At 37.8% G+C, this 27,714-nt stretch overlaps 1 protein-coding gene across 10 annotated transcripts in view; it reads left to right on the top strand.

Annotated features, from left to right (window-relative positions):
• Positions 1-27,714, top strand: part of MYO3A (myosin IIIA) — a 170,406-nt gene that overhangs the window by 103,374 nt on the left and 39,318 nt on the right. For all 10 annotated transcript variants that reach the window (XM_071560613.1, XM_071560617.1, XM_071560612.1 and 7 more), the window contains 10 exons: positions 8,565-8,664; positions 10,893-11,009; positions 11,756-11,860; positions 11,945-12,028; positions 12,765-12,967; positions 15,921-16,019; positions 16,120-16,234; positions 19,936-20,062; positions 21,044-21,254; positions 23,247-23,394. In XM_071560613.1, the coding sequence (XP_071416714.1) occupies positions 8,565-8,664; positions 10,893-11,009; positions 11,756-11,860; positions 11,945-12,028; positions 12,765-12,967; positions 15,921-16,019; positions 16,120-16,234; positions 19,936-20,062; positions 21,044-21,254; positions 23,247-23,394 (1,309 nt within the window). The remainder of the gene's footprint in view (positions 1-8,564; positions 8,665-10,892; positions 11,010-11,755; positions 11,861-11,944; positions 12,029-12,764; positions 12,968-15,920; positions 16,020-16,119; positions 16,235-19,935; positions 20,063-21,043; positions 21,255-23,246; positions 23,395-27,714) is intronic.

Genomic DNA, 27,714 nt, shown 5'->3' with positions numbered 1-27,714 from the left:
TCAAGTGGTACAAGAATACAATGATCTAGTGGTACTTTCTCTGTCCTGTTCAGACTGTGTTTTATAACTTATGGCTCTTCATGCGACCCAGAATTTAAGGGAATGTATTAATACATTATGAAGTTACCCACACTTTTACAGTTGATCGAGTGTAATTTATACATGAATTTTCCCAAAAGAAAACAGAATTTTCTCTTTCCAAATAGTTATCATATCTGTAACCATGCAGAAAATGTACTTATTTAACTAAGGATATAATTTAAATGGCACGATTAAACTGATAGCTTAGTACACATTTCAGTTTAACAGTTTAAAATACTAAAAATAGTATTTCCAACCTAAATGATTCTGTGATTCTGTGATTTTGTGAAATATGTTGTAAGACTGACTACAGAATAGCATTTGTGGTTTTTTCTGCTGTGAATGATAAAAGACTATAAAACGATCTTTGAATTTGATAGTCATACATTTGTAAAAGTCTTTAAATACTAATCATATGTATCTTTTGACCTTCAATCTGCACAGAGTAAAGTGTTAAAAGTAGTGTATGCACAGAGGTGCCATGTAGAGTCAAGCCACAGGCTGTATAGTGACAAGTCACCTTGAAGAGCTGCATCTTAAAATCTCTTGGCTTTCTTTTCTTGGTTATACTATTCTGGGACTGTTTTTACACTGGTGTGTTAGGGCTCTGCTGTGGAATTTCTGAACTTTCACCAGTTGCTGGCAACTTTCTTTGTAAACCTTCCTCCTGATCTCCAGGTCATGCTTTCTCAGTCCGTAATTTGAAGGCATAACTCTCCTTCCTCTTGGCATGAGGAGGCAGGTCGTTTAAGGGATTAAAGATCTCTCCCTTCCACTAAGAGAAGAAATCCTGCTACCTGTGTTGTATTGTATAAATGGACATGACATATAAAGTCAGTAAATTTGGTAATGTTGATTTAAAGCTGAAAGAAAGGAATCCAGTTATTTTCTCAGTATGTGTTTACTCTCCTTGTCAAATTCGACTTTATTGATAAAAGTTTCATATTTCAAAAGAAAAAAGAAAAGTGCTTGGAAATTAATAGCTGAGGTCCAGCCACTGAGTCTGCTTGTGTGCACTATTCCTGTTCTGACTCAAATCAAGTCACCTTCTTTGCCCATTGTGCTGAGGTGTAATTTTACTTCTGGAGTGGTAGTCTGTTGATGTGCTTGTGATCTTATCTTGTTGTTTGCTGAATGTGCAGTTGATACAGTTAAAAAAAAATCATGTCACATTCTCAGGGGTTTTTTGCAGAAGGTCAGATCCTCAGATCCAGTCTTTGTGCTCAGGAAGGATGTGTGGTCTCTAAGCACTGAATGGAGTCACTCTATAGTCACTGCCATTAGCACCATTGTTCCTGAGATATTTTCTAACACTGAAGAGTCACTGAGTCATTGGGGCCCAGCCAACTGCACCCCCAGAACCTTCCCAATATTGTCATTCTAGTGAAAAGGAGCCTAGATTTAGGTTCTGCATCATACTGCATTCTTTCAAGAGACGGAAACAAGAGAAACAACGAGAGGAAGAGAACCCACACCCTCCTGAGTAACTGGAGAAATCTCAATTTATGCTGATAAAAGCTGAAATGGTAATGTGCTATAGCCCTGCTCCAGACTTAATGAAAGTGGTGGAAAATAGTACTGGGTTTTCAGTAGCCTTTGAGCAGTGTTGTAGCATGAACATACCTTGTGCTACTCAAGGCTTAAAAAAGCATGAATACTGGCAATGAGCTTCATTACAAATTCCACTTTTTTACTTTGAGCAAATGCACTACATTTTTCTGTAATATCATTACATCTTTACTCTAAAGATACCTGTTTGCAACTTAACCTTTCCTAGTTCAGAACTCGGGCTGAAATGACCATGGGAATTACATGAGAAAATACCCCTTGATACATTAACACTTTCCTATATCATCTGGACTGAAAAATCTCCAAAATGTGCTGCTTGGAAGGGTGAAGTAAGGTGTATGAGATAAACTTCTGTTAGAGAAGAGGTGAAGCAGGCAGAATTGCATACTAAGCGCAATTCATTTTGGGGTTTTTTGTGACGAGGGGCACTTTCAGGACGGGGGCCTTGAGCTTGGCAAGGGCCTTCACAGTACAGCTGTTAAAATTTATAATTAGTGATGAAAATAATTATTAAAAATTATTGCTGCAGCATATACCCCAAAACAATCTAAAAATACACATCTTGCTAGGCCAAAAGAGGGGGAAAAATCCTGCATTGTATAGAGTTTTACTTTGCAACAAAAATAGCTGTCTTTTAAACAACCTTGAGAACTGTCGCATCTACACCTGACAGTCAGGCTTGTAAGACTTTTATCTTGACTTGTTTGGCTGTCTTATTCTTGACTGCTTTTACAGTAATCTCTACAGAAATATTCAATGATTAGTACAATTTGTGTTTCCTGGGAATTGTGACTCATTCCAGAATGAGCTGTATATGCAGGGGATATTCAGTGCACCTAGATTTCAGCAAATGACTCTGGTCCCCAAATTAGGAGCATCATCTTTATATACTCTCTAAATAATTATGGTAAAGAGATTCATTCTACTGCAAAGTGATGCGAAGTTTTGGGTGAGCTGAATTGCTCTTTCATGGTTTATCCTTCTGTATTGGCCATGTAGGGATAGCACTGAAGTCAGTACCAGGATGCTAAACAGTTGTTCTATTTAACTGTTTGGAAAGGTTAGGGAGGTGATTTCATAGAAGTTCATGTACAACATGCACAAAAGTGGTTGTCAATTTATTGTCCCCTATTAAAAGCAGAGATTACCATATAGTTTCCTTTTATGACTTTCCCTGATTGCACAGACTTGTGTCACTTATTTTCTGGATGTTCACTCTCTCCTGCTCTCTCTGACTCATCCTGCCAGTGGAAAGCAGCTGACAGCAATCCTTGAAGCTCAGCTGTGCAGGGCATGCTTTAGGTGAGGGTAGGAGATCACCATGCTGGCTTGACAAAGGCAGTATAAGAAACAGCATGAGAGCACCCAGAGTCCAGTGCTGTCTTGGTCATCTCCAGATGACATCTGGATTGAGTAGCGGCTTAAACAGAAGGCTTCAGAGTTCCAGTCTAATCTCTGAACTCTTCAGACCACTTATTCCTCTCATGGAAGTCATTGTGGGCTTTGTACCACAGAGAAATCTGTACTCCTGCATTGAGGACACTCCTCTGTAGGATGGCTATGCTGCAAACTTCTCTCAAGCTGTAGAAGCAATAGGGAGTTTCTGGCAACAAAGGCTTTAGAATAAACAGTTATCCACTTTCATGTGCTTCTATCTAATACACATCTCTGTATCAGAACAATATTCTTATATACAATACAATGGACAGCAGCACTACCTGGATGAAGAATAGTTTACCTTCTGAAAAATACAGGAGGAAGAATTTCCCCCTGCATTCAGCGCTCCCCGGGAGTGATGCTCTGACACTGTTGTGTCAGTCTACTTGCTCAGCAACTCATTTGTGCTGAAGGTGGGATGCCTCAGGAGGCACTGCTTATTTTTGGAGCTTCTTCTTTATCTTCTCAGCGTGGTTCTGACCGTAGTGCCTGGGCCTGACTCATGAGGGTAATAAGGAACTAATCCCAAAGAGTCATTTTAGAGCTCTCCAATTTGCACAGTTAAGAACACGTATTTTCCCCTTAAATTTGTCAGGGAATACAGCCTCTTCTTGAGGCTATTGTGAAGAACCAATCTTCTGCTTTTTTTTTGCAGGTCATGGTAAAGCAGCACAAACTTTGTCAAACAGATTGTGCAGAGCAGGACATGACCCAAGTGACTGTACATAGGCTCCCTCTGAGTCAAAAGCCCCACAGCTCTTTAGGACAGCCCTGTGCTCCCAGCAACACTGTATAAGCTGCAGCACAGCTCCCTGAAACTGCAGCCGGTGCTGGGGAATCATTTAAATACAGAGGGAGTGCAGGTTTGTCTGCAAAGCATTGTGCAGATGCAGCTGGAGTCTTATCACTGGAGTCTTGCACTTGCTAAATTCAGATACTGATTTTTCATAGATATCAGACAGTACAGGTTTCTCTGTGTTGCTTCTTCATTGTTTTTACTGCTGTTTGTAACTGCTGGGAGGTATACAGCTGTTCCCACCTTCACCTTACAAAAACCTGATTATTTTTAGTTTCTTCTTTACACTCAGAATAAGGCCAGCCCCTTTCCTGTCACTTTTTAGTCCAGAGATTATTCTCCAACCAGTTTAGGCGGAGTTCAACAGGGCATCATGAGTCACACTTTCCTCTTCGTGGTATTTTTGGAATGATCAAAAATCTTTTAAATACATTTAGACAATTTGAAGAAGACAAAGCTGCAATTGCCTCATTTTGATTTAACTGAATCTTGAAAGATAAAGGGGGGGGGGAGAGGGGGATGTTGGTGTGAAGGAGAATGCACAGAAACAATGCTGCCTTGACTCATTTTCTTGTCCATACTGCATTGATGTTTCTGCCCTTTAGCTGCCTGAATTACTTACCGAGCATGGCTCTAAGATCTAATGCTTCCAATAAATTTCTGAATAGAACAGAGAAACATGGTTATTTCAGTTCACAATGTCTGTATGCATGATCTTAATGAAATTTCAGCACTGATGTCAACAGCACTGATGTGAGTTTTTAGTGGCTAGAGTTTTAGCAAGTGAAGCAGTATAACTGCCCTTGAGGAGTCTGTGCCCTTTGACGGCAAAGTGGAAAAATATTGTGTTCTGCAAATCTGTCACTATTCTGTACTCTGGAAAACAGAGAATATAATCAGGACCAATAAGCACTAGTGTTCTCATAATGTCAGCTAAAGAGGATTATGGTAGAATTGATTTTATATAATTAAACTTCCCTGGCATAAATAGAGATTGTTTCCTTAAAAGAAAAAAAAATAGAAAAAGTGTCCATGACTGAAGCATTCTCCTCCCTTCCTGCAAGGCAGTTTTTACCTTCCTACATTAAATGAAAATTGGTAATTGAAACTAAGCATGGGAAATACCACTCTCTCACTGATATACAGTAACATTTAAGAATTTAACATTTAAAATATTATGTGTTCAGTGTGCAACAGTTCCACCAGAAATGGAAAGCAAAGCTTGACAGATGCCTTGTTTTGGGTCTTCCTTTGGCAATGGAAAAAGTAGAACAGCAGAGCTTGACACAGTCCTGCAGTTCCTGCATATTTCCAATGTGTACATATTGATAGGCCTTCCTCAAAATCATACTGATATTGGATGCATCCTCTGGATACAAAATGACCTTCATACAGGAATAAAGGATTATAGACAGAATAGATCTCTGTTGAGAGGCTAGGATATTACGCACACCTCTGACTTTGAAAGCAGCAATGTCCTTTATCTTGGTAAATGCAAATCAAACAGCAGGAGATCCTGCAAGGCTGAAGAGTTAATTTAAATATTAATATTACCACATCCTTTTTAATACAACCTGGGGTACATACTATCAAAAATTGTCTCATAGTGTTTTTGCAAGTACAGTATTATCAGGACAGCTCTTGTGGTACAAATGGCTTCCAAATGAAAGGGAAGAAGAGGTCAAATGTAGGAGAGGTGCAATTGCATTATGCCAGACCAATGCCTTTTGATGCTGCCTACTTGTGTTCCTATGTGTTTTCTGCTTCAGCATATTTAAATACATACCAAATTACAGCCCAGTTATGGATTTATTCCAGCAAAAACTGCCTTTCTTTCCACACACAGACACCCACTCCTCCTGCATGTCTTTTTGTCTAGTTGCACTGCTCACGTTGGCATAAGCCCATGTGTTAAGTGTTCTGTGCAGCGTGGTGGTACATGGCATCGCTCTGGTACTGTGTTGTATAGCATTCCCATTGCTTTTCCCCTCCGTGTAATTCAGGCTCACCATCTTACTCACATTGGTGTCTACAACAGTCTTTTTTGGAATGTAGTAAAGAAAGAAAAAAGAAAAGAAAAGAAAAAAGAGAAAAGGAAGGAAGGAAGGAAGGAAGGAAGGAAGGAAGGAAGGAAGGAAGGAAGGAAGGAAGGAAGGAAGGAAGGAAGGAAGGAAGGAAGGAAGGAAGGAAGGAAGGAAGGAAGGAAGGAAGGAAGGAAGGAAGGAAGGAAGGAAGGAAAAGGAAGGAAGGAAGGAAAAGAGAAAGAAAGAAAGAAAGAAAGAAAGAAAGAAAGAAAGAAAGAAAGAAAGAAAGAAAGAAAGAAAGAAAGAAAGAAAGAAAGAAAGAAAGAAAGAAAGAAAGAAAGAGAAAGAAAGAAAGAGAAAGAGAGAAAAAGAAAGAGAAAGAAAGAAAAGAAAGAAAGAAAGAAAGAAAGAAAGAAAGAAAGAAAGAAAGAAAGAAAGAAAGAAAGAAAGAAAGAAAGAAAAAGAGAGAAAAAGAAAGAGAAAGAAAAGAAAGAAAGAAAGAAAGAAAGAAAGAAAGAAAGAAAGAAAGAAAGAAAGAAAGAAAGAAAGAAAGAAAGAAAGAAAGAAAGAAAGAAAGAAAGAAAGAAAGAAAGAAAGAAAGAAAGAAAGACCTAAAAAAAAGAAAGAAAAGGAAAGAAAAAATAGAAAACCTTTGGAAGCAGGCTGTTTTCTCATGCAGCTCCAAGGTCCTGACAGTTTGAGAGTAGTTCAAAAATAGCTGGGTGTAAAACTGGCAAGACTTGGTCCCTCTCTTCCATCAGGGTAATATAAATCCTGTTGATCCATATGGTTCATTGTGCTTCCTGGTCACTTAGTCTCCACACTGGGTATTGTGCTGAGATATGGCACAGAGACTGTGAAACTCTACTAGCTCTTACAATGAAGACTTACATGTTTGTGTCTCAATATTAAGGTTGCAGAGTTAGTCAGCTATGGGAGTGAAAATCCTGCCCTTGCACTGTGGACACTTGATTCCAGTGGTATCTGGCACCTATGTAAAGGAGAAAGAAACTGCCATTACTGGCACCAGGGTGAGAACAGGCCATTCTGTCATCATCAGGGAGTGATTGTTAGAGACGAAACTGAAAGAAGTGCTAGATGAAGTGCACTTCTGTCTGCATTTCCATCATCTGGATCTTGATTGCACTCACAGTTTGGGAGGGCATCATTTGGCCATTTCTTTCAGTCCTTTTTCAGTCCTGGCAGTCAATAACTGATGCCAAGTCGGTGCCTCCTTGACTTTCTGCACCTACATCCCTCATCAGTGCATAGCCACACAGTGACCCAATGTAGCACTCAGGATGTAGGTGATATTCATGGAATGGGTACAGCCCATTAAACTCTGCAGTAAATCTTAATTTGGATGTTCAGAAGTCTCTTAGCTTTCTCCATCAACGCGATGTTCACTCACTGTATAATTTTCCATCTTGGTGCAACTATCCTCTTTCTCCTGTCCTCTGTTCACTGTATATCAAAGTTCTTGCCTGGATAAAAAAAGTCCTGTCTACTTTTACTCATGCCATATATTCAAATATCAGAATTAAATAAAGAATTTCCCTGGTCTTGTCTGGAGTTCAGGTAAAGAATGAGTGCTTAACACAACCCAGTTTCCCTGCTCAGTATATACCAAGGTTCCTTGTGTTTGAGAGGTGCCTTCCTACCTATAGCATCAAATGGAGTGAGGTCATATCAGGAGATCAGATTTACTTGATAGTTTTTCTGTGCTTGTGCCTTATTGCACATCTGAGCTTGATTTGGTTTGTGAACTCTGCTATTACTTATCCAGTTTCCCTTTCCCTGATTTTCCCTCATCTCATAAAGCAAGTATAAATAATGTAAATTGTAAGCCTTGCATTTGCTCCTGCTTTTGCTCTGTTTAGCAATGTTTACTCTTGGACAGAGAATGATCTCAGTCTCTGGGAATTTACTTGCTAATTAAAATAAGACTGCATGAAGTTTTCTTTGGTTTGGTTAAAAGAGAAAAGAAATATAACTTTAAGACAAACTTAATTGAAGTTTAACACAGATGAGAAAAATATTTGAGATTTTTTTGCCTTCTGTTGTGTGTTTTTATTCCTACAGAAAGTTCTTCTTGGTCAGGATGTATTTCTCTTACCTCAGTGGTTCTGTAGCACTTTGCCCTGCAGTGTGGTCATCTCAGCCAGGCTTTAGAGCATTGTCATTATTAAGCTAGAAATGGTTCTATCCTGAGTGCTTTGTCCTCATCAGCATTGCCATACTATTTCATCATACACTTCTGGTTTTGTGCTATCCATAATTTTTATCTGGATCATTTTTCTTTTTGCAGGTTGGTGCTGGAGTTTAGCTGTTGTTTGCTTTATAAATATGTTCCTTTTTCTTTGCCTGTATTATGTAGCTCCAGCTGATGTAGGGGTGTGATCGAGCAGGGATCTATTAATTGACAAAGTTCTTCATTGTAGCAGTTGTGGGATCAAATCACAGAATCTGAGTTGTCAAGCACAGGTGTGCTGCACTAAGAAGTTGACTCCTGTCATATTAATTAAACATTTATGTGGTTCCATTTCAAACAATGGAATGCTGGAATGTTTCAGCTGAATTGCCATCAAGATGGTTACAGATGCAAGATCTGCTCTGTGTTTCCTTGCATCAGGAAATTGTATGTCTTTCTTTTCTAGATTTGAACGTATTCATACAAAGAAAGGGAACTACAGTAAGTCACTAGTTTCAAACCAAGAAGAGGTAGATGACTTAGCTACCTTGGAGGTACTGGATGAGGTAAGAACCTCCTTTTTCATGTTTTCCTGAAGAGGACTAATAACATATTAAAACACACTAGTGTGCTGTTGATTTTCAAATTCAACTGTATTGTGACATTTCAATTGTGTAAGTGTACAATGACATTTCACCCCTTTATACCAAATATTTTAAATAAGATCTACTGTGTTGGAATGGTTCCAACTCAAAGCTAAAACAATCTCTGTGGTTATATCCATAGAATGAAGTTATTGTAACATCATTGGCTTAGCAGAATTTATATCACTGGATTTTATTACAGCTAAATATCCAGTTTGCAGCGGTGCGTTAACCTGAAATTGGTCCAGGTCCAAAAACAAGCACCTTTTCCCTGTTGCTTGAACATGTTGACCTGTCTTAAACTAGCTTACCCTACTCTTTCCAGGCTGCGTTCTCCCTGACTTACTTTGTGTGCAGATGCATTGGGATCAATTTATGTCAGCTAAAGCTCTGACCTCTGCTGTTCACCTGCTGGTGAACTTTTGGCAAAATTACAGATGCAAATATCACTGGTTTGTCAAAGTTCAAAAATGAGTCTGCTGGGAGCAAGGGAACATGCATAAGCGAGGGGGGAAGTCTGTGTTTATGCTTTAAACTTCAAAACCAGAGAGAAGAATCAGACCACAGCACATTATCTGCAGGTCTTGGAGGCCATTAGTGGTTATACACAAACTGTCATTCTTCTGCTGTGCTGTGCATAGGGTATAATTCACATTCTCTTATCTGTAAAACCTCTGGTATATTGTATCTTTGTCAGTCCAGAATATTAAGTGTGGCTCTTGAGCTTGTAAACTCCATAACACTAACAGTCTACATCTTCCATCTTCAAGAACTTTGTTACAGTAGCTTAACATTTCATTAATACTAATTGACCTAATCCAAACTTCATCCATTGCACAAAGTTCAGGTTTAAGCATTTTTTTAGTATCGGGAATAGCAATATGCTAGTAAGACTTTTTTCTATATTTTTCCATGAAACATATAAACAATCCAAGGGATTTTTCATGCCAAAAATAGAGAAGCCAAAATACATCTCGTCTCTTCAGAGGTGGAATAGTCTCATGGAAGTCCTCAGGACGCCTGTGTATCTGACTATGCGATATGTTACTAAATCAAATTCAATTTAAAATTTCTTTCACATATGAATGGCAGCTTCTCAGAACTATATTCTTTCTTCCACTCGAACTTTTCTTCCAGTTTAGATAGGCCCATCAGCAGAGCAGGACAAGAAATCTTCTATCAGTGCAAGACATAATTTCAAAAAGGCCAGAAGTTCCCCTAAAATAACCCTGTAATGTGAATCTGGTTATGACCAAAACCAAAAAGAACAAGAGCATTCAAAACAAAAAACAAAAGGGTTTATCAAAAATTTATCATGTTTTCTCCTTATGTTTTACTCTGAAAGAAGTGTAACCTTTTCAGCTCTTGAGAATTCAGCATTCAAGGGCATTAACCAGGACACAGTACGCAACACTGGACAGATGGGTGTGGAAGAAAAGCAATTCCTTCTGTAGTCCTTTGCTGCTGGTTGTTCTGTTCCAGTGGGTATAGGGCCTAAATATTTTCACATTTAGCTCAGAATAGTCTCAAGGCTGATTTGAATTTCTTCATCCAGCTCTGTGACCTGTTTTGATTGGAAATTTAACCAGAGGCTTTACGTTTCAACTCAGCTCTGTGTGCAGAGGAAGCTGAGGGAAATTGCATCAAGGAATTTGAATGCCAGTAATGGGCCCTTCTTTTTATTTGGTTTAGGGAGAATTGGCTTTGCAAAAGCAAAGAACCATCACAGCAGAGACTGGGTGTTAATACAGAAAGATGCCTGATTATTTACATTAATATGATCCAAACAGTTGAACATCTGTGTCATATCATAACTGATAGTAATGTTAGAGCAGATGTAATGGCAGTTATGACTTCAATCATGGCTCTTGCTCAATAGGTTACATGAAACTGTAGCCTCAGAATCATGGAAACCTCTAATTAACTGAATGAAGGCAGTACTTATTAAGTCATTTTTCTACAGCCACTTGCAGATCTGTAAGTATGTATTGTTCAAAGTGAGTTTGGACACAAGAAATTAGAAATGCCAGTGGTTTTCAAAGTGTTACTTTTGATCATGATCACTTGTGTTCCTGACTATTAATACCTTCCCTCCCTTTCCTCACTCATTGTAAATGTATGATTCAATGTTTCTGTTCTTTCTCCATTAGAATACAGTAACAGAACAGTTGCAGAAGGGTTATGCCAAGGATCAGATCTACACATATGTTGGGGACATTCTCATTGCTGTCAATCCATTCCGGAACATAGATATTTATTCTTCACAGGTATGAAAATCTAGATTTGGTTATTTTCAACTACCACCCATTTCCACTAAAATATAAATATTTGTGTTAAGTATAAAGTTAGACCATTCTTGATATTTACTTCATTTAACTCTGAAAAACAGAGTTAGCAATCGAGTTGTTCCTTCAAGTGCATGTTGACACACACCCTTAACATGTGCTGAATTTCAGCACAAAAATGAGCAACTAAAAATAATTAATTTCTGTGGTCTTTATGTCTATAGTGTAGATCATGCACAAAACAATCCTGTAAAATGTTAACATCTGTGAATTTTTCTCCCCATTTTATAAAAGGGGACAGATATAAAAGTCTGAGCATACAATAATTTGGCATTATTAATTATCAGATATTACGGGTGCAGAAAGGCTCTAAAGTTTCGATATCAATATCACGCAGAAATACTAGGAGGAAGTGAAGCAAAAATAAAATTAAATGATAAGTTAGTCCTTAATGTCTGGCACCATTAAATTTGCTCCTAAATAATTGAGTTTCATAGCATAATCAGGGGAAAAATTACAGAAAGTTGCACTTCACTTTTTTTAGCAGTTCTTATAGTACTAAGTACATAAAGATTCATGGTAGAGTGAATGCATAGCAGCTCACTCAGAAAACATCACTGCTGGTAACCTCAGTATGCTGTACACTAATCTAAAAATAAAACTAAACTCTGATTAAAAAAAAAGTTGTTAAGGGACACCAGTAATGTTTTCATTTTTCTTACACTTAGCATTCCAAACTGTATATTGGAGCGAAACGGACTGCCAACCCTCCTCACATTTTTGCTGTTGCTGACATAGGCTATCAGTCCATGGTGACATACAACTCTGATCAGGTATAGATGAGCTGTCATAATTATATCCTTGGCCGGGCTGAGAGATACATAATGAGCTCAGAGTCTTGCTCTTGTTCTCTGCAGTGTATCGTCATTTCTGGAGAAAGTGGAGCTGGCAAAACACAAAGTGCCCATCTGCTGGTCCAGCAGCTCACTGTCCTGGGCAAGGTATGTCAGAGGGGAGCCACTGTAAGGCTTTGCTATCCTGGGCCCAAACAACTGAACCTATGGACAGGCCATCAGTGTGGGGCAAGGCTGTTACATATTTTCCAAAGAAAACTGGAACATGATGTTGAGCCATCTACTGCTTCCTCCCTTCTGAACTAGGATCATTGAAAATATGTTGGGGTTTCCACAAAAAAGTACTCACTGCAATGAGAGCTGTGACTTAGTTCCCTGTTTAACTGAGTGTCTACAAGTCACCCAAACTGTGCTCTAGCTTTTCATCTTCCACATCCAGATCGCTGTCAGTGGGACACAATCATTCTGGGAAGTGGCCACCCTAATAGTCTAAGTAAAATGTTGTTTTTTTCATGTTCTAGGTGAGATGCAAGCCAACTGATGGATTGGTATGGTGCAATAGAGTAGTAAGCAGATGCTAACAAGGATCTTAAAACCAGACTGGCCATCTCAAAGTGATGATCCACAGAAATTGATCAGTTCTGGTGGTGTTGTTACCATTATGTGTGTTATCTCTTCCAGCCAGCCATTACTTCTGAAGATTTCTATATTCGGACAGGTTTCATTACAGAGAGAAAGAGAGAGAGATACATATACCTTTCCTTCCACATAATTCCCATGGGAATGGCTGCCCCAGTTATGTCACACCTCACAATACCAATGAGAAGACTAAAGAAACACGTAAAAAATTAATGTCTTTGAATAATTACTTTTTCATACCCAGGCTAATAACAGGACTCTACAGGAAAAGATTCTCCAGGTGAACAACCTTGTAGAAGCATTTGGGAATGCAGGCACTATCATCAATGATAACTCAAGCAGATTTGGGAAATATTTGGAAATGAAATTCACTTGTGGTGGCACTGTAGTAGGAGCTCAGATTTCAGAGTATCTCCTTGAAAAATCCAGAGTTGTCCACCAGGCAGTGTAAGTATAAAAATTGTACTTGACCTAATTTGGGGGTTACAGAGTGGGCCTATGATGAAAGAAATAATCTTGGTTCAAAAAGATAAATAAGGTACCTGCATTTTTTTCATATAAATTATATATGAATAGTTTGTAAAATCTGTCAGCTAGTTGAAAACTACTCCTGATTTTTTTTTCATTGCCTCCTGGGTTATTTAATCAAATCTCATTAAAAAGTCACGTGATATATAAAATATATCAGAATGTGCAAAAAATTAAAAACAATTAAAAAAAAATTAAATTCTGATAGTTCAGTTATTCCTTTCTTTGTGGAAATTTGAAGTATTGTGATAAATTTATCACTTGGATTTAATTCCTCTCCATTTCCTCTAGTATTGTAGTTTATTTCTTTGTTTGCTTGTTTTCTATTTTGGAACATCTAGTAGAGTTATGATTCAAAAGTAGAACAGATCCATCTCTGTCATGTGTGTATCTCATAAAATGACAGAAAAATTTAATTGAATTTCCAATTAGATTTATTTATATACATTTTCTGTCCTAATATATATAGCACATCCCAATAAAAAACAATTTGGCAACTCTATTTCTGCCATAATAACAATTGGAGACAAGGAATGTTGTCACTGATTTAAATTTTTCCCCTTGCTGATCTCTAGTTCATTTTTTACTCCTTTTGTATTTATGCATGACTTTGTTGTCTGTTGTAGGTTTGTGAAATGTACAACATCTAAGTATCATTTCAATTGTTTCAATAAACAATTTAAAGTTAGGGGCAATTTTATTAAATGTTATTTCCTCAGTTGAACATAAGCACAGAAACTACTTTTTCAGAATAAAATCAGCTTTTCCTTAAAATACCACTTTTCCCATAACTTTAAAAGGGTTTGTTCTGTGGCTCTCAATTTATATTTAGTCACATGCATAGACAGGCAGTCGACAAGGCATTTATGTGCCTCAAGTAAAAAAATTGCTACCAAAGTGTTTAGCATGAGAGCCACTGTGGGAGGATAAATTTTAAGGAATGAACTTCCAAGAGCATCTGAAGCTGTCTGTGTTGAGCATGTCATCTCTGTGTGGCTGGTCCATATGGCTGTGTCAAGGCAGAGAACTGGCATTCAGGGACCTGCACTGCAAGGAAGTCTTGCTCTTCTGGGAGACCATGACTCCCCAACTCACATATAGAGGAAGGAGTGACTTTTGCAGAAAACCAGTCATTACCCAGAAAATGGGGGACCCATGTTCCAGACTCAGTTCAAGCCAGATTTTGAACCTACAGATTCCCCTATCCTTCCAAGAAAATACACAAACCATTAGGACACAATTAGGTTTCAGAGACTGTGCAAAGCAATGCTATACAATCTAAAGGTTTAGACACTGAGGGGAAAGGTAAGAGATCTGATCTGCTCCTACTCCTTAAATGAATTTTGTCTTCTACTACTGATTGTCCACAGTAAAAAATGCAAACTGAGTTGGCAGGGGACTCTGATCCAGGTACCAGCTATGCAGGGAGGAGTGCACTGGGCTCTGATCCTGTTTCACAGAAGATCAAGAAGTGGGCCCATGGGCATCTCATGAGGTTTAGCAAGACCCAGTGCAAGGTGCTGCGCACAGGTGTCAGTACAAGCTGGGTGATGAACTGATTAAGAGCAGCTCTGCCAAAAGGACTTGGGGTTGCCAGTGGATGAGAGGCTGGACATGAGCTGGCAACATGCCCTTCCAACCCAGAAAGCTGCTCATATCCTGGACTCCATTAAAAGCAATGTGGGCAGCATGTCAAGGGAGGTGATTCTGCCCCTCTGCTCTGGTGAGGCCCCACCTGTAGTGCTGCATCCAGCTCTGAGGTTCCCAGCACAGGAAGCACATGGACCTGTGGCAGAAAGTCTAGAAAAGGGCCACCAAGGTGATTGGAGGGGTGAGAGAATTGGACTTGTTCAGCCTGGAGAAGAAAAGGCTTCAGGATGACCTAATTGCAGCCTTCCAGTACCTAAAGGAAGCCTACAAGAAAGATTGAGAGTTATTTTGCAAAGACACGTAGTGGGGGCAATGGCTTTAAACTGAAAAGAGAGTAGGTTTAGATTAGATACTAGAAAGAAATTCTTTACTGTGAGGGTGGTGAGACACTGGAACACTGGTTGTCCAAAGAAGCTGTGGATGCCCTATACCTGGAAGTGTTCAAGGCCAGGTTGGATGAGGCTTTGAGTGCTGGTCTAGTGGAAGATGTCCCTGCCCATGCCAGGGGGCTTGGAACTAGATGATTACTAAGGTTGTTTTCCAAGCCATTCTATGATTTTATGATCTGAGGGTGCTTCTGAGACACACACCTCAGCTCATGCAGAAAAGAGGGGTTAGAACACAATTACTTTTTTCCATTCAGTAGTGATTGACTTGGACATCTCAGGGCTCAGTGGTGGTGGCAGATTTTCACCTAAGCGTCCAGTTCTTCCTCATAAGGTGCACAGTAAGCTTGAATGTGCAATAAGCCTCTGGGTTTGGGCACCTAACTTTTAGTCAAAGCATGCCAAGTCATAATCAATCCCTTTTGCTGATTGTCTGCTTACGTGCTTTCTTAGTTAAGGGCTAAGGACACAGCAAACTCACTGGGTTCAGTGAACCAGGAGTGTATACCTCTCCCACGGTCAGGAGATGTTTTAAAGTAACTGGAGTTAAGCAGCCCGTTTAATATGGGTGGGAGAGCAATGTGCAAGAGCTCACACAGCATGTACCAAATGCATCAAAGACAGAGCAGCATTATCTGCTTGTAGCACTGAGCAGCCACCCTGGAAGTGTCAGAACAAACACACAGAGGCACAGAAAGGGTGTTCACAGGAGCTTCTTTGTCAGTTTGCATGAGTCTTGCCTTTTACTAAAATAATATTTAATAATAGTATGTATGTCATCAGTCAATGCAGCATAGTTATATAACTAAATCGGTTTGTTGTTTCTGTTGTTTCAGAGGAGAGAAAAATTTCCATATTTTTTATTACATTTACGCTGGTCTTGCAGAAAAGAAAAAACTGGCACATTATAAACTGCCAGAATATAGACCTCCCAGGTAATGCAGTTTATTTTTACATAAATTGATTACTGAGAAATGCAGTGTTGAATTGTCAGCCTCATTTATATTCTAACTCTGTATTCATCAACTCTTTCAGATATCTGCAAAATGATCATTTCAGAATAGTGCAAGATTTCATGAACAATAGCTTTTATAAGTCTCAGTTTGAATTAATTGAACAGTGCTTCAAAGTCATAGGTTTTACACTGGAGGTGAGTACTGATAACTTTTTGTGAACTTTACCAGTTACCTTAGTCAGGAAAAACTTATATAAAGCACTCAAATAATATCCCTTGTTATTTTCTTCCTTTAGCAGTATTGTGTTTATGTTTTATGATGTTGCATTGTCAACTTACTTTTATATTACAACATTTAAAGTTTTAAGGGTTTGAGGCATTGATAAACCAATAAAATGGTGTTAGTCAACAAGACTTTAAAATCAGTGAACAGAGCACAGCTGAGTAATGGGGGGAGGAGGAAAGACTTTTGCAAATTAAATGCATAGAAAATGATGTTGTAACTTTTTATCAGCCAATAATTCTAGGCCTGTGAATATGTGCTTCATCTCTGTTTTAAGAGGATTTCCATGGTGGGACATCTAAAAATTCATTGAATTGATCTGAGTATTGATGAACTCAATATATTTTCACAACTCCAGGGATAAAGTTGAATGGAGTTCTTACATCCCTTTAGAGTGAATCTCATCACTAAACATTAGCTGAATTCATGCTATCTTTATGATCTCATATCATTGTTTTGCTGGCCATTAAACCCCTCTTCTCAGTCTGTCTTTGGTGGAATTGATGCCTAAGGATTTAGTGTGGGTTTTGTAGATTTTAGAACCACATAAGTTGCATAGATTCTTCTAGGTTGCTCAAATCCTAAAGTCAGTTATTAAAGCTCTTTCCCACAAGATTGTATGCTTTCTCATGTCCTGCCAAGGACATGGTGTTTGTGAGAAGCCACCTGCAGATAGCAAGAAGACAAAACATAGGAAGGCAGCCTAGAGGTCTTGGAAGATCTCCAGGGTGCAATCCTGAAGACCCCCATGGGTGGGGCACAGAGGGAAATGAAGATCATGGTTGGTTGTTAATATCTCATATGTAAATTACTAGAGAAGTAATAAAAGTTGTAACATTTTTGGTCATGGGGTTGCAGACCTTTTGGTGTGCACCTTGGAAGCTTTTAATAAAGGTAACCTGTATGTCTTTCTCCATTAATACTGTTTTCGAGTGTCTAGAGGAATAGGCAACAGAATTAAAATGAAAAAAGGACTCGGAATTTATAAAGTGGGATGCAAGGGAAGAAAATCCCATCCTGTGTCCTAGTTCTGTCTTAGGAGAAGTGGTACATCACAGCTGTCATTTACTGCTGACTTTGTTTATCATAAACAATAGCAGGAGTATGATCGATAGAGTATCTGTGAAATACAGCGGTAATGCTGCAGAATGGATGTATGTTTTAATTTCTCTGACAAAACTGCAAGGGGTAAGGAGCTTTTCACAGAAAATTACTCACTTTAGTTGACTATTTCCAGCTTTCCTCAATGTAAATGTTTGACATAGATAGTAAAACAGATTTATTCCCCTATTCTATTCCTCAATAATCATTTTGTATTAAGTCATAGTAGCAGTGGCATTCACAGTCTCGTTCTCCTCAACATTTTATTCACAACTGCACTTGGTAATATCACACTTGTACTATCACATCCTTTCGATTGTGCTTTCACCTTTCCAGAAGGACATGCATAGTTCACCACTGAGAGCAGTTTTGTCACAGCATCAAAGACCTTGATAAATTCTAATTTAAACCATGAAAAGCAGCAAGTCTGTTTTTGTTACCAGACCTTTTGTTCGCCTGGATGGATGGAAACAATAATCCTGACCATCCAAAAGAGACATTCTGTACATATTGAAGATCCAGTAAGAACTAGGTCAGTGGTTGCATTGTGCAGTTCTAGGATGGATCTTCACTTGATTAACTCAACAAACCGCTGTGAGTTGAATCTGTAAATAATTACTTGTAGAATCCCCACAGTTGCAGGAGCAGGTTGAGTACCACAGGCAATCTGCTTGTGGCTACTTGTGAGCCCCATCCATGTTAGCCTGTTTTATCTTCTCCACGGGGTGAATTAGCCTGTCTGAGCCTGTGTTTGCAAGAGTGAAGGAACAGTCTTCTTCCCCCACTGAGGTTCTGATATCAGATACATGTGCAAAGACAATTTTTTTTTCAGTGAGAAAAAGATTCTCTAAGACAGTGAGTTCCATTTCTAAGGACATTCATCCCAATGCACAGAGGAACTTCTATATAAGCATGTTCAATGTTTTATTAGCAGGAAGCCATGGACATAAGAAATTCTTCACTCCAGTTAAAACTGAGACCTAAAAAAGACTTCTTTTCTTTGAAATTTGATTTTAACTGATTGGCAGGCTTTAATAGTAGCTGCTGTTAGTACTCCCTGTCTTAAAATCAGACTGTTTCAGTTCAGGCTGCATGGCTAAGTTAATAGGAAATTGCTGCCTAAGAGAAAAAATAATCATTCTGTAGGAGACAGATCAAGACAGATTTCAAACACACTGGAAAAGGGCAGAAAAATGTCAGCAGCTATACATACTGTACAGCATAATGGCAGAAGTTAAGCTATCACTTTCTTTGTATTTCAACTCTGTTCCTAAACTTAAAATGATAATGGTTGCTTAATCCTAAGTAAACTGTGTGCCAATTATCCTCAGCATAATTTTATAGAGTGATCTTATGTAGTTTGTCTTGTTGTCACTGGAATCATTAATTTATTAACTGCTAGATTAACTTCTGAAAGTGCTGAAAACAAGATCAAGTATTCTAGAGCAATTAAGAATTTTATCTGACTAAATGATGCCTGACATGGTACCAGAAAACTATTGAATATTATAGATAAAAGATTGCGCAATTATAAAAAGTTTATTGTTGTAAAATACCATTCACATTTGGAAAACTGCTTCCTATAAACCTACTATAAAAGTTTCCAACCTGCTATTTATAAAACACACTGTTACTGTATCCCTCAAAATACACAGTGTCTAAGATTCCTAGTCTGCTTTACAGGAACACCTCATCATTTCTGAATCAAAAATACTCAGATCATCAGGTATATTGATAAACAATCACAGTTCAAATGAAATTTTGCAGTTCAAATCTAAGTCAAATCTGCAATGGAAAGCATTTTACTAATTCCAAATATAATTTTGTCATATAAAAGTTTTTTAATAGTTTACTGTATATACCACTTCACTGTCCGGAGTAGTAATAGCCTTTTTCAAGGCAGTGTCCCTCTTCAGAGACCACTGAATAATTTGAAATTTAGGTATGTTTAAATATTGAAGTCCATATTAAAGTGGTTTTGTGAGTTTATAACTGATATTTTGAAGGGTAAAGTGCTTCGCTGAGTCAGAGTCACTGTTCTCCCAGTGAAACTGATGATGATGGTGTTGGTGGGGACAATACAGACCTATAATTTCAGTACCTTTGTTTCCATGATCCAACAAACATAGATACAGATTTAGTTACATTTTTGTTGATCTAGGTATTAAATTTTTAGCCTGGAGACACAGTGAAGGGTGGATATAAAAAACCTCAGAATTCTTTCTGTGTAAGAGGATAGGTACACCACTCTTTCGTGCTTTCCCTACGCCATGTCAATCCTGTCCTGTCAACAAGTATGGAAAAGAGGTTAGGCTATAATTTGTCTTACCCTCTTTGGCTGTCTTAGTCTTGAAAGACTTTGCTGAGTACAGAACAGGAATAATTGCTGAGAACAGTGTTCCTAAAAGTAGTGGCAACGAGAAACAACACACTGCACATGCCCACCACACAAACAGTGGAGACAAATCTACCTGGCTGTTAAGTATTGTATCTTTTTTCATATACTTTACAGGAACTTGGAAGTGTGTACAGTGTCCTGGCTGCCATTTTAAATGTTGGTAACATTGAATTTTCTGCAGTAGTATCTGAACATATGATTGACAAGAGCAACATTTCCAACCCAGTAGCCCTTGAGAATTGTGAGTATTTTTTTCCTGACTTAAGGTTGCTTTTCTTTAGTGTTTTGATGGAAAATTTATTTTATAGCAAGAGAGTTATCAATGAACCTGTATTCACATGGAAATTTTGCCAAAATAATGAAAAGCTGAAGGTCAATTAATTCTAAGCCCATCTGAATTCAAATATAAAAATGAAAAAAATTTCCATGTTATGCATCTTATTTGACTAACCAGTTCACTGGCATACAGGAAACATGACTAATACTGCACATGCCTGAAAAGAAAACCATTGGAATTTTTCCAAGGTTATTTGGAGGTTTGATGGAGAACCTCATTAACACATTGAATAGTTTTTTCCCAGTTTTTTCTCTTAGCTGCTCATTGCTTGTTCCCCACATGTGCCTCTTGAAGAACAGCTCACTAATTGTTTGAAAGGGATGCCTTACCTTATGGGCTGCCAGGAGGTGGGGGAGACAAAGGGGCAAAGATTCTCAGGAAATTTGCTACACTTTCTAAGTAATTACGGTTGTGGAGATAATGAACAAGTCACATTATCTTCTTACATGTTTTCCTGCCATAGATAGAAAATTATTGTGGAACTTGAAAAGAAGCATCCCTTTTTTGGAGAAAAAGGATGACTGCAGTGGCTTGTATGAGTGGATTATAACTGAGAGGGGTATTCACACCCTCACAATTTAGATACTTCTGATATAGTCCCCTAGATTCCTTAGCATTTCTCCATAGACTGTTTGGAGAAACAGCCTCCTAAAGGCCTCTGCTTTGAATCACTTATTCATCGACTGCAGCAGAAGCTAGAAAGATTGGTGACTAAATTAGATACTGACAGTTGTTTGGTGTGAAATTCCTCATTAGTCATAGTTCACGATTTTGATTTGGCCCATATCAATGACATGTTGCCCTTGCAACTTTGGTTGCAAAAATTCCTGTTTTACCTTCCAAAATCTGCCTCTGAGCAATGCCTGTGACCTTCTTCCTTCCTAGGTGCGTCCTTGCTGTGTATTCAGGCAGATGAACTGCAAGAGGCCCTTACTTCTCACTGTGTAGTGACTCGAGGAGAAACAATTATTCGTCCCAACACTGTGGAGAAAGCCACTGATGTCAGAGATGCCATGGCCAAAGCACTGTATGGACGCCTCTTCAGTTGGATAGTCAATCGCATCAACACTTTACTCAAACCTGACAAACATTTAAGGTAAAAGAAGTTTTTCAAGAATAAAGAGAGGGATTTTTTCTGTGGGAATAATATTGTCTACACTGGAGCATTTAGTGTACTCATGTTCTTTTTCTCTGCTGCCTTTTTATTTATGACACCACCATGCCAAAAGATATTTTGTCCTGTTCATAGTGAGAATGCAGTAGATATGGATAGCACAGGTGTCTGGTGTTTTCCTGTTTGATTTTTACTCATTTAACTCTTTGTTAATTATATATAAGCTTCCTTTTTTAAATAATTTTTCAGAGTCAACTTTCGACATTCATCTGACACAGGTCAAATTCCAATTCCACTCTTACTTACACTGGTGCTCTTGTCACTGTTGTTATGAGCATGGTTTCATCTATGTCTGAGAATAGTTTTCAAACACATTTACTGAGGTTAATGTCTACACTTACAAAGTGACATTTTAAACACAGAGACAAGAAAGATACTGGGAATGAGGATATAACACATTTTGCAAATTAATCAAAGAAGAAATTACGTGTTTTCCATTGTAGATCCTGGATGTCAGGACCCTTTATAGCTGATAATAGCAGTGAAAAGGGGCAGACTTATAACTACCTGAAGAGGAAGAGCAATAACAAATAGCTTTGGTTTGCAAATCTGGATTTTATGGATTTTTTTTTAATATCAGAGGAAAACCAAGGTTGCAATCCTAAAATTTGTCTACAGTATTAAGTATTTGGTTGCAGCAGAGTAACAATAAACAGAACTTTCACCAGTAAGTGAAAGGATAAAACTCAGATAGGGCAGCACTGCTTGGCTGTGTGCAGCGCTCAGTTGCCTGTTACAGAGTCCTTTTCAAATTGAATACTTATTATGCTGGTGAAGAGGAAGAAAATTTGACCTGAAATGTTCACAAAAAAAATGCAACCAGAATTTTGCTTTGATTTTGTGAATTTCCATTTGCAATTTTTATATAATTAGCTCTGAGAAGGAATGAGGCAGACAAATTTTAGCAGTCTATGCACAGAAAGTGTAATTTTGAGATGGATAAGATAGTCACCAAACTCAGGTCAAAAAGAACAAATACATTTGGTCCCTTTACAATGAAATGCTTCACTTTTTGAGATAGACTTCAGAGAGGTCAAAGTGCTGTTCATGAGTGTATGAAGGAGTGTATTGACCCTGATTCTTAATTTCTGATTTCCTAAATCTTTATAAAAAAATAAATTGTTACAGATAGCCCCTCAAACATACTTTATAGATAGGATGTGATTTATTTCTTACTTTCCTCAGAGAAGACAGCAATGTCAGCTTCAGTTTGTTTTAAAATTTTATCTTCTTAATTTTTTGCTTCAGCAAATAAATATTAGAGCTTATTCCACATTTCAGAAATGATCACATATCTTCAATATGCCTTAGTAAAATATAAAATAAAAGTTTTTACTAGTAGTGTTTTTCTGGATTTTAATTGGTAATTTAAATTCATACCCTATTTTGGTACTTGAAGTAGTTATTTGGATTCATAAAAAGTCTAGCTATTCATTCTTTTGATTTTGATGTCAAAATAGGCTATTTTAATTGTTGTGAGTAAATAATTTTAAGAAATAATTTGTCTTTATATAACAATCTTTAATTTAATACTGGTGAGTAAAGCCTGTGTTATTACAAGAGAAAAAACACTGCATTATTTTTCTGTACTGTGGTCAGCATTTTAGAATAGAATAATTACTAGCAAATATTAGTTCAAAAATAAAATTGGAACTACCCTATTCACTTATCAATGGACGTGGTCGTTATGTGATTCAGTATATGCAGTCTACAAATTCAGTAATATTTTAATTGATCTGTATTTATTGTATTTCAAACAAAAATTATTGTCATTTTAAGAGATATCTGGTTTAGCAAAAATTATCCTTTGCAACTGGTGTTCAGATTTGGCCCATGATTTTCTTTTGTGAAATAATTAAGCTAGTCAGTGTAAAATAAAGATAGAACAATAGAAAGTTTATTTCATCTTTGCAGTGAAAATGATGATGGTTTGAACATTGGAATTCTTGATATCTTTGGCTTTGAGAATTTCAAAAAAAATTCCTTTGAACAACTCTGTATCAACATTGCCAATGAACAAATTCAGTTCTACTTCAATCAACATGTCTTTGCTTGGGAACAGGTATGTGTTGATTATTTTGACAAAGCTTTAATATTGCTAAACGTATAAAACCTTGTCTCAAGAAACTGCATTGTTCCTTCTCTGTAACAGATCGTAAATTACATATCATAACAAATATTTTTGCATATGTATTCTGTGAAGCAGTGCTTGCTATTTGCAAGTAAAATGGCTACATAAAATGCATTAAACTTGAAATTTACAGTATCTAAGCAACATAACACAGCGATAATCTGTTTGATGCAAATACAACGTTGTTTCCTTGAGAAATAATGAAGGTTATAATGTATGTTCTATGGTAAAAAAATAAATGAATGGTAACAAAATTTTGAAAGTGCAGTGTTCATAATAGCTTACTAATAAGCTTAATGAACACTGAAATTCCATTATTAAAAACTGCAAATCTCACAATTATGTTGTTCTTATTCAGAAACTCAATCATCTCAGCTAAATAATGATGGACTTAATCTAAGTAATTTAGAACAACCTTATTTACTTCAGCCTCCATGATCTTCCGGCAAGGTCATTATCTGGCTTTGCTTGTTTGAAGTATGTATATCTTTATGCCTACAGTCCATTTTCTTGGTGGGCTTGTAGGAAAATGGTATATGATGTGCTGTAACCTTGCAGTCATCCTCCTGATGTCAGATTTAGAGGGTGTTCCACTCACTAGTTGTCTGCATTGTGTTTTTATGTAAGTGAAGGCCTTCTGGTCTTGATGAAAACACTTTCCTCAGTTTTATTGCTATGAACAAATGCTCTTTATTCAAATCACAGGCTATTCCTCTAAGACTCTTTTTTCTGGTACTTTCACGCACATTTTCATTCATATTTCATTTATACCAATCGTAATATTTCTATTACAAGTGCCCACATCCTACCTATAATACCAACCAAGTGCATGTCTATTTGGATTTACATCACACCTCTACATCAGATTATATCAAACTTCATTATATTATCTTGTAGCAGTCTTCAAAGATACTAGTACGGCAGCAAAATGAGCTGTATAGATTAAGTTCATGCAAGTGTGGGTGTAAATTTCCCCCTTTCAGAGGCAGGAAATGAGAAATTATTCTGTGTTACAACCCAATGGCACAGAGTGATTTGCAGTATGATTCATAGTCGTTATAAGACATCACTTTTCACTTATTACATGGTTGTTCCAGTTTTACATCATAAAAACAGCCTTCGAGAAAGCAGGTGGCTTCAGAATCTTTCCTGTTCACTGTTAGGACTCTCCTGTGTCAACACCAGTGAGGTACTTTAATTGTAAATACAGGTCCTCCTTTCGCTGCAGACAAATAAGAGAAAGCAATTTAAAAGAAAATATAATTACTAAATATTCTATGCGTGGAAGAAAGGGAATATTTTCCAAATCCTATAATTGAATCTGTTGTTGTTAATGATGCAAAGTATTGGTTATGTAAAAGCCAAACATTAGGATGTTCCCTGCCCTTTGCTGGTGTATCTGCCTGACTTTACAAATGTCTTTAAATGCAAGGGCTTGTTTCTCTATCACTAAAAAAACACTAGTTAAGCTTAGGAGAAGGCTGATGCCAGCACTCACCAAGACCTTTATGTTGGCTTTTCAGTAGCCCAAGCTGACAGTTGTGCTGATGGAGCAATCCCATTGCTGGGGACCCAGTACGGTATCTCTTCACAGCCCTGTGCAATGCCAGACATGTCAGATTGTTCTGTGCTGCCTCAGAAATCTGTAACATCACACTGCATTGCACCCTGTAGATCTACTCAAGGGAGACTGAAGAATTTAAATTGTTTCACCCTTCCCTCATGATAAGTAAAATGTGTAGGTACATTGCTGCTTCTTTCTTTTCCCTGTTTCGCCCTGTTCAATTCTGTATCACACACAATTAGAGGACATCTGGTATATCTAGTGGAAAGCTGAGGCCTAAATCAGTTAAATATGGTTTAGTTTATAGTTAACCCATGTCCACCTCATAAGTAATGATTATGTCACTGGACAAGGTGAAAAAGGTTTTGGCAACTTGAGCAATGAAGCCAAATATTAAATGAACGCATAGAGTTGAACTGTACTTTCAGTTTTGCAGGTGACATGGTTTTAGCATTGTCAGTGGTTTCTTTCCTGTATCTGAATCTGAAAAGTGTTCGTAGTTTTGCTTTCCACAGAAGTGAGGCCTGCAAAAATATGGCCTCAGTAGTGACAGGAATAGTAGGAAGGAACTGTGGTACTATCACAACCCGAGGCTCAGGGTGTCTGCTAGTGCTGAGTGTCTGTGAAGTCAAAATTAAGGGAATTTATTCATTATTGTTGACTTAATGTTTGCATTTAAGTATAAAGGCTTTTAGGCTTGAATGCAATCTCCTTTCCCTAATTTAACAGAAAAACTTAAGTGGGCAGTGTAGTATAAGGTAATGATAGTGAAGATTTCCAGTAGTCAATGGAGACAAATAGATAACATCTCTGTCTGTACTGACTATGGAGAGAATGTGGGCTCTCAACTTTTATATGTCCACCAGTGTTGCTGGTACAAATTCTTTTTAGGTTAAGATTAAGCAAAGCAGAACTTTCGGACCCTCAGTGCTAACCTTCATGGTGTTTCCCTTACATATTAGGTACCAATGGAAGTTCATTTCTGTCAGTTCCATGATCTGCAGGTCACATTGTCCAGCAAGGCTACCTTCCTGTTTCTTCCTCATTTGTGATTCCTTCATTAAAAATAAAGGGTGTTATGGCAGGTAGCTAAAACATTTGGGAAAGTGGCAAGTTTGCTGTCAGTTGGAAGGATGATACTTTTGCATTAAATTTGTTCAGTGTTTATTTTACCTTCTTATGACAATGTAATCTGCTTTAAGCTGGAAAAGGTTCATTCTGAAAAAGTCTGTTGTGTTCCCATTTAAACCAATATGTCATCATAACATGTTCTCAGCAAAATGCCATTACTTAAACATGAAGATAATTTCCCAATGCATTTAATAATTATTTTTTTTATTAAGTGAAACCAAGTTGCACAAGCTAATGTTACATAGTTTTGATCACAATAAAAATACCATGCAATACTGAGATGAGATAGGAGCCCAATTAATAGTGTAACTCAGCTATTCCTTTTGACCTGACATCCACAGGAATACTTTCTAATGGATTATGCTTTAGAATTTCAATAAGCAGCTATCTTACAGAGCTTTCTCGTCACAAAACATCATGGGGGATTATAAAATCCTGTCACTGATTCATCTTATTTATTCAAATAAGATCCTGTTCTTTACAGTTTTATGGTGTGCATCATTAAGGCTTTTATACTTGCTGCTTGTATCCTAATAAAATGGTCAAAACCAGCATTGCACAAGAAAATGTAATACAGTATCATTTCTGAGTCATCTGTCACACTGGTGCTTGGAAGACTTGGTGGTTACCAGCCATCCTCCAGGAGCCCATGGGAAGTGATGGAGTGAACTCCTTCCATATCCTGCTGGGCAGATGGCAGCATTACCAAAGCTGTCAGCACTGACAGTTGTTCAGCTGTCGAGGTGCAGACAGAAAAAACTGAGTGGTCACACACTGCAGGCTTGCAGGTCAGGCCCTGTGTCTGGCCAGGCAGGGGTGGGAGCAGATGTTGCTGTAACAGCATAGTAGTACAGCTACTACAGAGCTCCTTTCTTTTTCAAGAACACATTTATCAGCTCTCTAAACCAGGCTCTGTTACAAGCATTTGAAGTTGGAAAAAGCTAATCATTAGGTAAGTTGTTTGTGAGAGCTTGTTTGAGGATGTCCAAGTGTCACAGAAACACTCTCCTCTGATAGATTCATCCTAAGCAATCTCTTCCCCTTGCCCCCTTGATAAGTGTACTTTTGCTAATCCTAAACAGTAACAGCTGGTTCCATGAGCATAACATCTGTGTGTCAATGCAGCTGTAGCCCTTGGTTAAGCTGCCCCTACTCCAGTATTATCTTTAGGAGAGAACACAGAAACATTCCCTTTCTGACACCAGCTCCTACAGGTATATAATTAACTTCTTTGCCTGTATCAGTGATACATTTATTACTCTCCTGTCTCATCATACTACTCAGGTCACTGATTAAAATAAAAAGGAAAACTCTACCTGTCCACTGCTTCAGGGGAGACATGAATGAAGTTAATGTTACGTATCTCAGATGAGGAGCCCTCATGGGGCTGTAGGAGAGATTCTTACTGATTACACCCTTGTATAGCATAAAACCTGAGCTATAACCTATCCTTAGAGTGAAGAGTGTCCTGGGAAATTAGATCAGTCTGGATACTGGAAGGGTTTAAGTTTATATTTCATGTCCTCTTTCAAATGGATCATCAGATTTGTTTATTT

This window comes from Pithys albifrons, chromosome 7 (assembly GCF_047495875.1).
Source record: "Pithys albifrons albifrons isolate INPA30051 chromosome 7, PitAlb_v1, whole genome shotgun sequence".
Lineage (NCBI taxonomy): Eukaryota > Metazoa > Chordata > Aves > Passeriformes > Thamnophilidae > Pithys > Pithys albifrons.
Note: the sequence above shows the minus strand (reverse complement) of the source record. Positions and strands in the feature narration are given on the sequence as shown.